This window comes from Lepisma saccharinum, chromosome 3 (assembly GCF_977018435.1).
Source record: "Lepisma saccharinum chromosome 3, izLepSacc3.1, whole genome shotgun sequence".
Taxonomy (NCBI): domain Eukaryota; kingdom Metazoa; phylum Arthropoda; class Insecta; order Zygentoma; family Lepismatidae; genus Lepisma; species Lepisma saccharinum.
Genome location: NC_139231.1, coordinates 50996020 through 51010733, shown reverse-complemented (window position 1 = coordinate 51010733; position 14714 = coordinate 50996020). Strand labels below are relative to the sequence as shown.

The following is a 14714-nucleotide window of genomic DNA, read 5'->3' as shown; positions in this document are numbered from 1 at the left end:
TAACTCAGATTTTCGACGTGGATTATCAAGACAAGAGTGCATCAATCAACTTACTTCCACATTTGGCGATGAAGCCCCATCCTTTGCCACTGTGAAACGCTGGTATAACGAATTTAATCGTGGCCGCCATTCGCTCACCGACGATATTCGCAAAGGTCGTCCAAAATCAGAAAATCAAGAAAACATTGATGCTGTGCAAAACCTAATACTGCAAGATCGTCATGTGACATACTGTGAGATTGAGGCAACCATAGGCATTAGTTCCACCAGCATATATAAAATATTACATGATCATTTAGCTGTGAGAAAGGTATGTTCTCGTTGGATCCCACAGAATTTGACAAAAACTAAAAAAGACGCTCGCATCAATTGGTGCAAACAAATGCTCAATAAATACAATCGTGGTGCTTCAAAAGACCTATATAACATTGTAACAGGTGACGAATCATGGATATATGCATATGAGCCGGAACGTAAACAGCAGTCGACTGTATGTGTGTTTCAAGATGAACCCAATCCAACAAAAGTTGTTCGTGCTCGAAGCACATCGAAACAAATGGTTGCCTGTTTTTTCGGGAAAACTGTTCATGTTGCAACTGTGCCTTTAGAGGAACGTAGAATGGTCAACTCTGAATGGTACACAACAATTTGTTTGCCAGAGGTCTTTGGTCAAATACGGAAAACAAACAAACGCCGTCGGATCATTCTTCATCAAGACAATGCCAGCTGTCACACATCTCGTCTAACAACCGACTTTATGAACAGTCAAAAAATCGAATTGATGGGTCATCCGCCGTACAGTCCTGATTTGGCACCCAATGACTTCTTGTTCCCGAATGTCAAGAATAAATTGTGTGGACAACGATTTTCGTCAGCGGAAGACGGCGTTGATGCGTCCAAAAACCATATTAAGGAGGTGTCTCAAGAAGATTGGAAAAACTGCTTTGACAAATGGTTCGAACGAATGCAAAAGTGTATTGACCATAAAGGAGTTTTCAATGCCAAATTCCTGTTTTTTCATTGTTAGGCTCAAAATATAAATAGTGACCCTCGTAGTATTATATGAAAGTAAATTATATGTGTGTGTTGTGTGTGTAGCCTGATCATTAAGTTAATATAGGACAAAGAAAATCTAGAAATATTGTTCAAATACTTACAATATATTTTCAATATCTTCCCATTGATAGCTGAAGCCGAGAGAAAATATTCTAATTACTACCTGCTACTTTGACTTCGGCTCATAAATCAAATGAAATAATTTTACGCCTATCTGTCCCTTGTATTCTGTGAATTTAACCTTTATCAAGTTTTGAGTAAAATAATATCTGCAGTCTACATTTTCACTCGTCACTGCAAACAAATTTTACCAAGTAGTTTACCAAACTTCAGAAGGGGGGGGGGGGGGGGATAACGGCAATGCCCCTGGATCCTGCCTGGCTACGGCTCTGGTGTTCGCAGTATCACAGTGTGTTGCTCTACTCGTGACCTCGGCGTCGAACGTGACATGTTAGAGTAGTGCCCTGGATTATTGGTTGTTTACGACATATTCTTATGGAGCCTATGCCACGGAAAACCTATTTCAATGTGTGTGGGGGCAAAGTAGCAACATTCTTAAATCTCATTTCATTGGCGATGTGGCTCTGAGTTCTCTTTCTAAGTAGTGGAAATCTATTGCAGTTGGGAACACTGCAGACAGGTGTGCAACCGGTGGTTTCTACACAAAGCAACTACGTCATGCTGAGGGAGGGACATGCAGATGATTAAAAGAACGAACTGAGACCTACTAGGTATCGTAAGACTGCGGGTACCAGGCGGGTCGACAATGCCTGCCAGGAACGATCTGGGCAGACAAGCTGCTTAAGCGAGGGTTTTGCGCAGGTTGCATGGCATTTTAGGAGCTATGTTTCGCGAACGGGTCTGCTCCAGGTCTTGTGCAGGTCTATGGATAATGTTCTTTTTATTTCTGTTAAACGTACATGATTTGAGGAAAATATCCTGAAAACCCCACTGGCTTGTAGTACATTAAATATTTTTAGTATTATAACATCCGCTAAACCTTTTCCTCACAAGTTTTCAAAAGCGTTTTGACTCGTAGAACGCCAAAAGAATTTAAAGCAATAATTTACATTTTCTGGAGGAAAATGACTGGGTTTTTCCGGAGGGAGAAAAAAATAGTGTATGGCTGGGCTCACCCGGGCCAACCATGCTTATTTATGCTAATTGTGACAATGAAATGAAAGATAATTAGATAAAATTTATGGAAAATAAATGATAGATAAAATTTGTGAATGGAAGCTATCAAAGGAACACCCATATCAATGACAGGAGCTGAACATAGCACCATCAGTGACAGAATGTGAGTCAGCAACTCTAGGTGCTCAGCTAAGGATGTCGCTGGCACATTTCTGCTCTAGAAAAAAGGAAACTGAAAATCAACAAGTTATGCTGGCTGCAGCAAGTTTGAGACCGTACTGTAGAGCAAAACTTTTTTAAATTTCACCTCAAACACAATCAGGTGTGCCCATCACCCCCAAATCATATTATTATCAAACCATATCATAATTCCCACAAAGTATTTAATTACGACAGCGTGTCTACCGAAAGCAATAATTTTCTTAGCGTTACTGAACAATACTTCAATTGCCCATCCTCCCCAAACAGGGGTGCCCATCACCCAAGGCCATCATAAGCTCCCCAAAATAGTTTGGATGAATATGTAACAATTGATGTCTATTTGAATGAAATACCATGTTAAACTGTCCACATTTTTTAATTGTTCGATTAATTTATATGTGAAATTTTCCTGTGACAAAAAGTTAGAAATTAGGATTCGATATATTTTTGATCCAAATGGTGCACCTGCTTTAAATTAAGCAATATACTAACACTAAGTATTATATTTTAAGAAGTGATGTTAGTAATGAATATCCCTTCATGTCTTGCAATGCAGCTATAGTATAAAACTTGACATTCACTTCAGTAACGAGCCAAACCCGCTTTCTATGAACACATCAATGCGAGTGAAGCGAGCAAGAAAATTTTTACATCCATTTCTTTGAAGGATTTCAAGAATATTATTTTAATGGGGTGTCAATACTTTCTTAGGATCCCAAGATATTTAGTATTTTTCCAGCTTCTCTTTTGTCACGTTCAGGATCGAAAATGTGTGGATACCATATCGCTAAATACAGTCTCCAAAATTTAATGTTCGAACTCTCTCTCCACTACAGAAATCCCTTGACAATCTAAGATTTAACACTTTATCAAGAGCTATCTCCCCCTTCAAATTTAATACTCAATCCAACCACCAAAATTTACATCCCAATTTTAGACATATTGTTGATATTGCCTTCTCCAAAAAAATAATTATCAGTCTCCAGACCGGAACTTCCGCAACAGTCTAAGACAATAGTAATACACAAGAATTGGATACCCCCTCAATTTAATACTCAATATCCCTCTAACTATAACTTGACAAGTTTAAAAACAAGACGCTGCAATCCATTGTTTGCGCACCTCGCATCACATTTCCCCACCCCATTGTCTGCAGCGACGTTAGTTCGCAGTGTTGCAAACCTGGAGGGAGAGGAATCGTCTGGGAATGTTCAACGAAATTTGAATGTGAAAGGCATGAATTAGTATCCCCTCACCTACGCTACCTATTGATTACGCTAAATTCTAAATACATTTTGATATTTTCCCTTTAAACCTTAAATGAATTAAGTTATATTAGGAATATTTCTTACCAGCATAAGAAATGTAAGAAATAAAATGATAGAAAAATCAAAAAATATATAAACGATAGAACTGAGCTCACTTTCTAAATGTTTTCCAGTTCTCCTTCTTCAGTTTCACTCTCCCACTCATCCGATTCTGTGTCTACCGATGAATCTGTGTCCGTGTCTGAATCGGCTTCACCAAGTCTAATTATCAGTTCATCTACACGCTCGTCCTTAAGTCCATCTCTTTCAAAGTAAGAATCTTCAATTTTTTTCACGTGTTCACAACATTTAATCCATTTCTGTAGAGAATATTCACTAAATAATTTTCCCAGCAATTCTTTCTTTGCGTCCAGTGAATCCGAAATGAATTCCCTTGCCTTACCCTTGATTCCCCCCCCCCCCACAAGCTCAATGGGATTTAAGTCTGCGTGGTAAGGCGGAAGTCGTATTATGGTGTGCCCCGCGTTTCTAAATTTCGTGTCAATCGCATACTGTTTCACATAAGGTACACTTTGAATTTTTAAGTACAATTGCCTTTTGTTCATTGTTCACAATGCTTTCACTCTATTCTCCGCATCAATTTCAGTTTCGTTTGCAGGTTTGTCTGTCGCTGAGAGCCACTGTACCATGAAAATCGTCATATTTGTTTTAGCTTAATTTTGCTGAGTTGGCACCACTGGTACTCTCAACGCCAGACCTGTGAGTAGAAGAGTGGTGGGGAGGATGACGTAATAGGAAATGCTCCGCAGCGATCTGCGCATATCGGGACTTAACTTGTCAGGCTATAAAATACCTGCCATAATCTAAGACCTAGAATTGGATACTGTCCCCCCCAAACATTTAATTAAGAATCCCTCCCAGAATCCACCTATCAATTAAGGCCTAATATGTTCGAGTTGGATATTCCCCCCCCCCCCCCCCCGACCTTCGATAATGGACTTAAACACTTTCTTTTGTTCATCTAATAGATTAAATATGATGCATTTAAAGTGTAAAACATTTATGTATATTTTGGAAAATATATAAATGGTGAATTTTATATTATTTGAAGGGAAAAAATGCCCCCCAAAAATCTCAATGATGCAACTTGCACCATAGTCACCCGTGTGGGCACCCCTGAACACAATTCATGTTTCTTTTTAATAAAACTAGTTTTCACTTCTTTTGCATGAGAGCTGGTCAAGTTTAAGAATATTTTCAATTCAGAATGGTCTTGATAATGTAAGGTAACTTCCATATGAAGGCAAGAAATGGCGAGCACTGCAATTTAAAATAAAGTGGATAAGGAAACCTAATTCTCAAGCTTTTTAGTACTTTATTTTCAGAGATATTTTGGATGGCTGCACTTCTCACAACCCCTTTGCAGGCACAGATCGATTGCCCATCCCAACTGCAAAAATTTTGGATATATTATTGTGCTTATTATTTTTGCAGATTCGAATGATGTCTTTTATCACCAAGTTTAAAAGGCTATAGCCTTCATTATTATTAACAATTTAGTATATTGTTTTCAAGTTTGATTAATGTTCACTTTATGCTCAAGGTATGCTGATCAGAACTGGGCCCACAGTTTAAATTTGTAGCTGAACCACTGCAATATGCATCAGAAACAGATCAAACACAAGACTCCAATAACTTGAGAGAATAGTTTTTTGGTGGTTATTCACTGTACTCTTCGTATGATCGTTCAGTTTACCATGGTAATGGGAAGAATATGATAATTACATATAATGATAACTAGCCCTGAATCCCGATTTTAGAAGACAATACATATCTCTACAACATGGAAGTTAGCTGAGCTCCTATCTACAATATTATGTACTCTTTACATAATAGGTTAGGTTAGAACTGATTCTGGGTGAGGTGAGCTACCCGACCAAAACTCACCCATCCCCTGTGTAACTTCTGGATCTGCCACTGGCCCTTTGTTGCAAATATTGACAGCCTTGTCTTTAAAATTCCTGCATCGTAAGAATTAACCTGCTAGATCACAAATAGAAATATTAAAGACAAAGGTAATGGTTCAGATTGTTTTATGATCTTTTTCAAATTCTCCTAGCAGAAAGACTAATTATATTGTAGACTTTTGGAAATCGTTGTCACATGAAATTTCAAGCTTCCTTGAAGTAATGAGCACTGTTTGGATTTGAAAAAAGCTATCTATGTTGAAAAAAAAAACTTCCACCATGGTGTAAGACGTATCTTGACAGTGATGTCAGCTTGGACATCACTACAACTTGATGTATCACTCCGCGCCAAGTATGAAAACTTTTCTCTGTCACATCTGCATCTCAAGATTCTGCAGAGAAAGCACAAGAGAGGAGCAGAATGTTCTTGTGTGATAATGATCCTCATGCAGAGAAATGTCAATGCTTGGCGCTAACGAAATACAAACACAAAAAGATAAACAAATTACAAAGTTAAAATATATTTGGATTGAGAAACTACGGTTTTTTTAATGTTTTGAATATGTGTTATAAACGAAGTGATGATATTAAGTAAACTTTGTTCTTACCAGTCTTCCACAAAAGCCACTCTTGATGTAATTTCTTTCTCGAAGCATTGTTTGGCACATTCTCATTGCAAACAGAATGATACGGATTATCCATTATAACTATGCTATTTGATTGAAGTTTGGGTAGAAAATCGATGAACCACGTCTCAAAATGCTGTCTCAACACATTTTCTCAAACAAAACAACAAACAAACACTTTCCAAAAAAAAACATATTTGCTTCCCACATACACAACAATGAACCTTCCTTTTCTTTTTTACCTAAGGATGAAACTCTGAGCCTAGAAGGAAAGCATACCAATTCGACAGCCTAGCCACACATCTAGAAATACATTTCAGGGTGTGGGGTTCGACTAAGTATCTCAATAATAATATAATTATAATGAATCAAAATGCTATTAACTAAATACATAAATTAATTAATATTGCAATGTAATTATTACATGAATTGGTAAAAAATGGTAAAAGAATAGATAGCCTATATAACAACATCTATTCATTCTGTAACTTACGTGTAGTTAAGATCGCCAAAATTTGTGTAAATGCAACTGCTCTGACAAGGAAATTAATGTCAATAATCATATTGTAATAAGCAAAAATAATTGTACGGTTATTGCTATTAATTGCCTATTGGAATTGACGAAAAGTAAATTTGGTGATTACTTCTTATTGTAAGTAGTATTGTGCATAAATCTTTGGAAGCCGTATGAGCCAAATTCCTTACCTTTCAATAAGTTTATCGGAAATATATAACCATCGATTATACAAAAAGTGGTAAAAAAATTATATTTTGAATATTTAATTTTTGTACTTTCCAAGTCTTTCGGGAAAGAACCCCTCCCCCACCCAATACATCCTTGGGAGCGAATTTACAATACCGAACCCCTCCCAAATTTTTGTAATATTTCGCATACTCACTAATTGAGGCCTCCTAATCACAAATTTGAAGTTAAAATTTGGGGGTCACGTGTAGAAATTGCAAAATAAGCTAAATTGAGTGGTCTGCAATCGGAACAGAAACCCTGGATTTCTCAACCAAAACAATGATTATTTCGATATTTTACGTTTTAGAATGAAATTTTAACTATGTTTGCCTAACCTAACCATGCATGGTTTGTGGGGCACCGTAAAAAAATGTCAGTTTCGTAGCACTTGAGCGACAAATTTTAACTACACAATCGTGATCAAGTGTCCTAAATTATTGACTATGCAAAATATGAACGAATGCCCTGTATTATTAATACGTAACCAACTAAAAGTTACTAATAAAAAAACTTACGAACGAAAGAACTTTATTTCCTACCTTCAAAGTCGCCAGCTTCCTCACATCACGCAGATTACTGAACAAGTGAACGCTACGTTGAACAAACATGGTTTCCATGCTTGCATACAGAGAACGATTGCGGTAATTGAAAAGCTTATTTTACAACTTCTACACATCAATTAACAATTTCAACATGTCACCCCCACATGTTAACCTCAGATACTTCATCGGGACCACGTATTTTGTGAGTATAAGAACTAGGATAGAAATTACGGAAGGGTCCGGTATTGTAAATTCTTACCCATCCTTGCAATGTGAAGCAACTGTTGTGTCCTCCCAAGTCTTGTTTACAGAATGACTGAAGCCCAACATTAACTCATGCCTTATACCAGGGCGCCAAATTTCCGGTCGCCATTGGCGACCAAAAGTTTGGGGCTGGCGACTAAAATTTTGTTGTTTCAAATGTGTGTCAAACATGCCCGAACATCTCAATCCAACATTCATACATGGTTTTGGAATGCGAGCCGATTGAAAACCCCCTGTCCACTCAATGCCGACCCCATCTTACAAATTTATTTAATGTAGTATACTATGTAGCTAAATATGAGAAGCCATTTAAATACTTTGCAGATCTGCTGTGTTTGGCAGGAAAATTAAGTGTGAGTGTTTTACCTAAGTATGGCAATAAAAAACAATGCAGAGAATTTATTCATTTCATAGCTGAAACTTTGAAGTTAGATCTAGTGGAGAAAATAAAGAAAAGTACATACATCAGACTTCTGATTGATGGATCCACAGATCGATAGTCAGTCGCGCATGCAAATGTGTATGTTCGATACGTGGATGCAATTGATGGTCACATCAGAGAGGACATTTTAGAAGTAATAGAGCTCCCAAATGCTACTTCTGCTGGTCACTTCACAGCCATATCAGATTATTTAGATTGGGCAATAGGTTCAAATAAATACAGAAATAAGTATTACATTGTAGGCTTGGGTACTGATGGTGCAGCAAATATGGTCGGGCACAAATCAGGATTGGGTGTGCAAATGAAAGATATTTGTAATAAAATTATAAATATTCAGGCCTTGCGCACCCTTTGCAGTTAGCTGTGTTGGAGTTAAATATCTTAGAGCATTTTATTCTGTGATTAGGAATATTTTTCAGTTTTATCATGGCTCTGCTAAAGACTTCACCTCTTGAGAGAAACGGCAGAAGTTATAGGAGAAGAAATTCTAAAACTTAGTGATATCCACACTATTAGGTGGTTAGCAAGCAAAGAAAGTGCTGTAAGAGATCTCTTGCAATCATGGAAAGCTGTTGTGACCCATGGAAAAGACAATGATAGTACTAAACATAAGGGTTTGCTGAAAAGTTTGAAGCAATTTAAATTTGTTAAGCTTCTGTACTTCCTTTTGGATTTTTACAGGAAACTGAACTCTTTAAGCGTGGCCCTACAAAATAAGAGTCTTTTGATTTCATCTCTGAAAATAAGAATTGAACACTGTATTTCAGTTTTGGCTGACCTGGAATCTAATGTTGGACCAAGCGAACAAGATTTCTTTCAGACTGTTACAGGAAACTTAATTAACAATGCGAAGGTGTACATCACAGAAAGATTGCAATCTATATCAACACATGTGATTGCATCTCTGCATGTTTTCGACATCTTGGGTTGGCCTCCCAAACAAAATATTCTTCAGTTTGGGATAGAAGAAATAAAGAAGCTCTACATGTACTTGAACCCGAGCCTTTATAATGAGAAAATGGATATTCTGTTAGCAGAGTGGACAGAATACAAACTTTTGTTTCCTTCTCTGACTTTGGATCAGATGCTGGAGAAGATTCACAGTGAGGAGTGTTCAGCAAGATTCCCCAATTTGCTCCAGATTTTGACAGTTTGTGCTGTTTACCAGTGAGCACAGCTTCATGTGAGAGAGGTTTCAGCTGTCACAACAGACTCAAGACTATTTACAGGAACTCTCTAAAGACTGAGACACTGGATGATTTGCTCAGAGTTTCCGTAAATGAACCACCCCCCCCCCCCCCCCCCCGTCAGTGTTTGACCCAGCAGTTGCGATTGATACTTCAGTGCAGAACGACAGCGCTACATAAACATTAATTCCTAAGGTATGTTCTTTTTAATAATTGCTCATATTATTATTATTTATCAATATAAAATAGTGGCGACCAAAGATTTTAGTCCGGCGACTGACTTCAAACAAATTTCATGCCCTGCCTTATACATGTAATGAAGATGTTTTTTCCACAGAGATCCGGTAACACTTTATTGGTGCAGATATTGGTGGAGCCAATACAAACCCTTGTTGTATAAAATATACCTAAATGTTGATGTGCTTATGAATCAGGATCTCAATCAATTGCAGCAGCCACTTTTCCCACTGTTGGAAATTTTGTTTTTCACATTTTTCTCCCACATGACTATTCAAAGTTTTCCCTTTGCAATCAGGTCCGGATTTCCCAATATGCCTCATAGGCCCGGGCCTGGAGCGGCAGCACGTTTGTTTGTTTTAAATTCATAAGGAATACCTAATTCTCGGATTGCCTCTTTTTTTCCTCCGGACACACAAATGGAATGACTTAATGTAGTTGTATTGTAAATATAAGTTAACGAAGAATATTTCTTAAGAGATAGGCTAGCAGGGCTTGGAACTAGTTTACTAATTTGTTGTTTTAATTACAGACGTCGTTGTTTCGAATGTACGTACAGTATTGTGCTGAGCCGGGCCGATGATTGTGGCAAGAGCGTGGAGTCTGTCACTTGCTTTTGAAAGACAACACCAGCTTGGCTGCATTCCAGGAACACCGTTCCTTGTTACTACCTTGTCATTCCATTCGTGTCTCCAGAGAAAAAAAGAAGCAAAAGCTGCATATAAAATGCATGAGATTCGCCTTGAATTGTTGAGAATTAAACTGTCGGTGCAAGCATTATTAAAGGAATTTCGCATTGTACTATTCTACTGTTAGTTGCTCGAGAATATTATTCAAGAAGTAGGTGGTGTGTAGTGTCTCGATTGTGTCAGCTGTGTTACATTGTTTGTACGATGGTATATACCTATCACTTAAATAAAGTAAAAATAAAAGTCTTCTCTGAAAAACAAGATAAATGCTAAAAATAGTAATACAGAAAATAATGGGTTATTTCATTCCTGATAAACTGTATGGGGGGTGGCAGAGCTTGTTTGGCCTAGGGGCAGCAAAGAGGTAAATTCGGTCCTGTTTGCAATGCGATTTAAAGTAACACGCAAGCGAAACACCTGTTCGGATCTCGCTCACTGTGGAGTCACCCTTACCCCCACATCGCAATCAGCTTGGAGATTCAGGTCAATGAACTCACACATAATTTTTTCAGCTTTGACTTGCAGCAAAACAATCATACCGAATACTCTTCATTTCAACAGTTTTTTTTTTCTTTTTTTTCAGAATCTAATATGTGTAATACATTTCTACGTACTGTATACGACGCAACGTGCTTTGAGCAAGGAACTATATTTTTGTGCTCAAGTCTCGCGAACTTGCCTTTCGAAGGCACATTGCCATCCCGTATTCATTATCTGAATGCAAATCAGTTTCGTACAGTTTATTATAATTATGTATCATGCTCAATTTAATTATTATATTTATTCTACAAGAATACTCACATTGTGACATTTTGAATTCCCTTCCCTTGTATCTTTATCTATTGAATTTCAATCCCTTGTTTTTCCTTTCTTCTGAGTGCAGACAGTGAAACTATGAATGGTTTAAGTTTGCAATGCTGTTACGACGTCACTGTCAAGATAACTTGCACCCGAGTGTAGGGATTTTAATGCTAAGAGAAAAAAACCTGACCTGCCTAACCTAACCATGAAAGCATATATTGAACAAAATCTTAAGTAATCGCTAAAACTCCGCAGTATGTGTTAACCGACGTAAATCGAAATTGAACCATGTAAAAATTGCATTCGTAGCATGATGAAATCGCAATCAAACAAAAGGAACTTTGGCCAAGACAAATATTGTTCTTCCATCCAGATACCTAGGCAAGGTTACCTGGCCTGGGTATTCCAAAAATCTCTCAAAGTCTGAATTCATATCCCTTGAGAAGGTACAGCAGTGTAAAAATAATCAGCGATATGAATCACCACAGCAGGAGCACACCTTCTATTCAATTTGGCACAGCACCATGTGATGGAATTTCCCACAAATGCTGGCCTTTCCAAGAAAGGCTCTCCTGCTACATTTCATAACAATAAAGGGAACGAGTTTACAATACCGGACCACTCTTCAATTTCTATGAAATTTCACCTACTCACTAATTGTGAACTCCTAATCACGAATCTGCATGTAATAATTGGAGGTCGAGTATGGAAATAGAGAAAAAAACTAAATAAACTATGTTTTCTTAACGTAACCCTACCATAAGAACAGTAGCTCCACGGGAGATGCCATTTCCCCCCGAATGGTGTCACTTATCACACAACACTTTAGCAACATAGTGTTCTGTCACAGGAGAGAGTTTTTACATGTTAGGCAAGACAAGGTATAGTTCTCTTAGCCTTTCTTTGTATTTATGCTAATGGAACCTAACCTAACCTCGTAGGCATTCCTCGTCTGACGTCAATATTCAAGGTAGCAAGATTGTTGTGCGTAAAGTAAGACCATTAACGAATTGCGAAAGAAAGATGGTTCCGAATTGCTGTGTATGGACAATGACCGTGGTAAATCGCAAGGTTATTTTACAAGTTCTACACGTAAATGTACAATTTTAACAAGTGACCACCAAATATGAACTACAGATACGTCATCAGGACACCGAAAGTAGGTAGGTAGGCGAAACTTTATAGAAATTGGAGTGGTCCGGTATTGTAAACTCATGCCACAATAAAGTCTCAACTTCAGTAGCTCGTGGCTCGCCTCAAATGAGACCCGCTCATTTCAGAGGAATTAGGGGTGGGGTTACAGAACAATGGAAATCTAGTTCTTGATGAATACACATTGAGTCACTTTCATCTGATAACAATTGTATCAGTTGCAATGCAGTAGATATTGCAGTGATCCATTTTAGCATTAATAAAAAGTGTACTGTGATAAAGTTCAATGCCAGAATCTGTATATGTATTGACTATTTACTATTTCAATAAGAGGATACACAGATCAGCAATCACTATGTTTTAGCAGATCATTCTGATGTATTTAAGAAAAAACTAGGCCTGCAGTAGAAAATGTAACCTGCCTGTCGAGTTGCAGTGTTATAATAATTCCACCAAAGCTAACAAATTCAAATATTTTTTTAAATGATTAACCTCCACCCAAATTTTGAATAGGCTCACATTTCCATTTATGAAATTTAGCCTATATTAAGTTTTTCCTTCATACTGAGGTTTTCTTTTTTCTTTTAAAAATTTGCAAGAAAACTTCAGAAATAGCACCTCGTTTCTAGTGTATATTATTTTGAAGATGAGGAAAATGACTTAATAAATATGTAATATTGCCATACCGGACATTACATAAAAATTGATGTGTTGCATGTCATTCTAACTAGATGTAACTAAATATCCGAAATAAATTTTCATAGTGGAAAATATAATATTTGTACATTTAGTTTGGTACTTCTATTAATTGATTATGAAGAATATTTCCGTGAAATTTCAAGTTGTGTAATAAAACTGCTTTGTAATACAGGGAGCGGAAATACTCCATCCAAGATTGGTGACACGACAATTTACTTCTCTTGATGTTTATAACAACTCAAAATGTGGCATTTAAAAGAAAAACATATCTTCTTGTTATTAATAACAGTGTGTAATAAACTAAAACAACTACAGCTTAAAATTACATAAATATAGAATAAATCTCGTGTAGAACACACTGGACAAAAACAAGAAACGATCGCTTCCCGTACTCCCTAAATGGATATTGCCAGACATCTCGTCTGTCACATTCAATATTTACGTACTGTCGCGTAAATTACAATACCAATTAATATGCATTAAATACTCACGTCTTTAATGGAAGCATCTTCGTCTACTTCAACTGTTTGTTTTTCTTTAGGTGTTTTAATTGTAACTGTAATTTTCTTACTCCCTTCCTGGCCTTCCGCCATCTTGGACAGTTGGATGACTCTGATTATTTCTCACACGCGCCACAAGATGTCCTTTGGTTGGAGCGCTGCGAAATACCGTAACAGATGAAAGTTTTGTGCAACACGGAAGTACGCTGTTTATGCTTGTGTAACATGCCCAAAAGAATAATTAACCTTAAACAAGAAAGCAGTTATGCTATCAAGGTCTTACGCAACAAAAATATATTTAATAAGATATCCAAATTAAATTAACTTATGATCTTGTACAATGTGCAAAACCAGTGTGGTAGTTGAAATAAATGTAGGGATGAGGTTCCAATAATTTCAAATGTAAATGTTACTTATGGTATGCCTCTAAGGTCGGGACAAAACATGCAACCAGAAGGATTAATTCCTCCTCCCTACGTGAAACGATTATGATGAAAAAAAAAACGGGACTTTGAAGGGGGCGCAAAGGGGCAATGGCCCCAACAGTCATGTGCTGAATATGGTTGGTATGGGTTATGGCCCCTCTTTTGGATGCTAAAATGTAACATTGACTACTAAAAAAAAATAAGCCAACTTTCATGAAATTTCTGTCGCAGCCTGCCTCCAAAATTCTTTAACCTAACAAAAATCGCCAAATAACATGCGAGTAATTAACAATCGCCTTGCTCTTTTGATGTTGAAAGAGCCATTTGACATCTATTCAGTAGTCACCATAAAAGTACATAATCTACTCTCCTCTAGAACAAAAATGATCCTTCACGTCTAAAAATTACAAGTCTTTATTGAACCAAGTGAGGACTCGATAAAAGAAAGTTATCCATAATCCCAAAATGATTATATATCATTATGATGCCATGGCTAATAGGTAGAAAGTGCCAGTGTTCAACCTCAATTTATTTCAAGCACTGTTTGACAAGTTAAAAATGGGCCAATATATTAGAGAGATCTGGAGAGTATACAAATCACTACAGTTTGCTACATCAATGTGTTTGTTCATCATTAAGCATTAGATGTTGTCACCATTGGTCATCATGCCATCTCTATCTAGCATCCATATTTTTGAGACATCTATAACAGATATGAATAAAACAGATGATTCAATGGTCGAGTCCAAAAGGTCCAAGACCATACTTGAAGTGAA

At 37.1% G+C, this 14714-nt stretch overlaps 1 protein-coding gene across 1 annotated transcript in view; it reads right to left on the bottom strand.

Annotated features, from left to right (window-relative positions):
- Ubqn (ubiquilin) overlaps positions 1–13632 on the bottom strand; it is a 61259-nt gene extending 47627 nt beyond the window's left edge. The window contains exon 1 of the mRNA XM_083118534.1: positions 13505–13632. Coding sequence (XP_082974660.1) covers positions 13505–13606 — 102 coding nt within the window. The 5' untranslated portion in view covers positions 13607–13632. The remainder of the gene's footprint in view (positions 1–13504) is intronic.
- Between the last annotated feature and the right edge of the window lie 1082 nt (positions 13633–14714).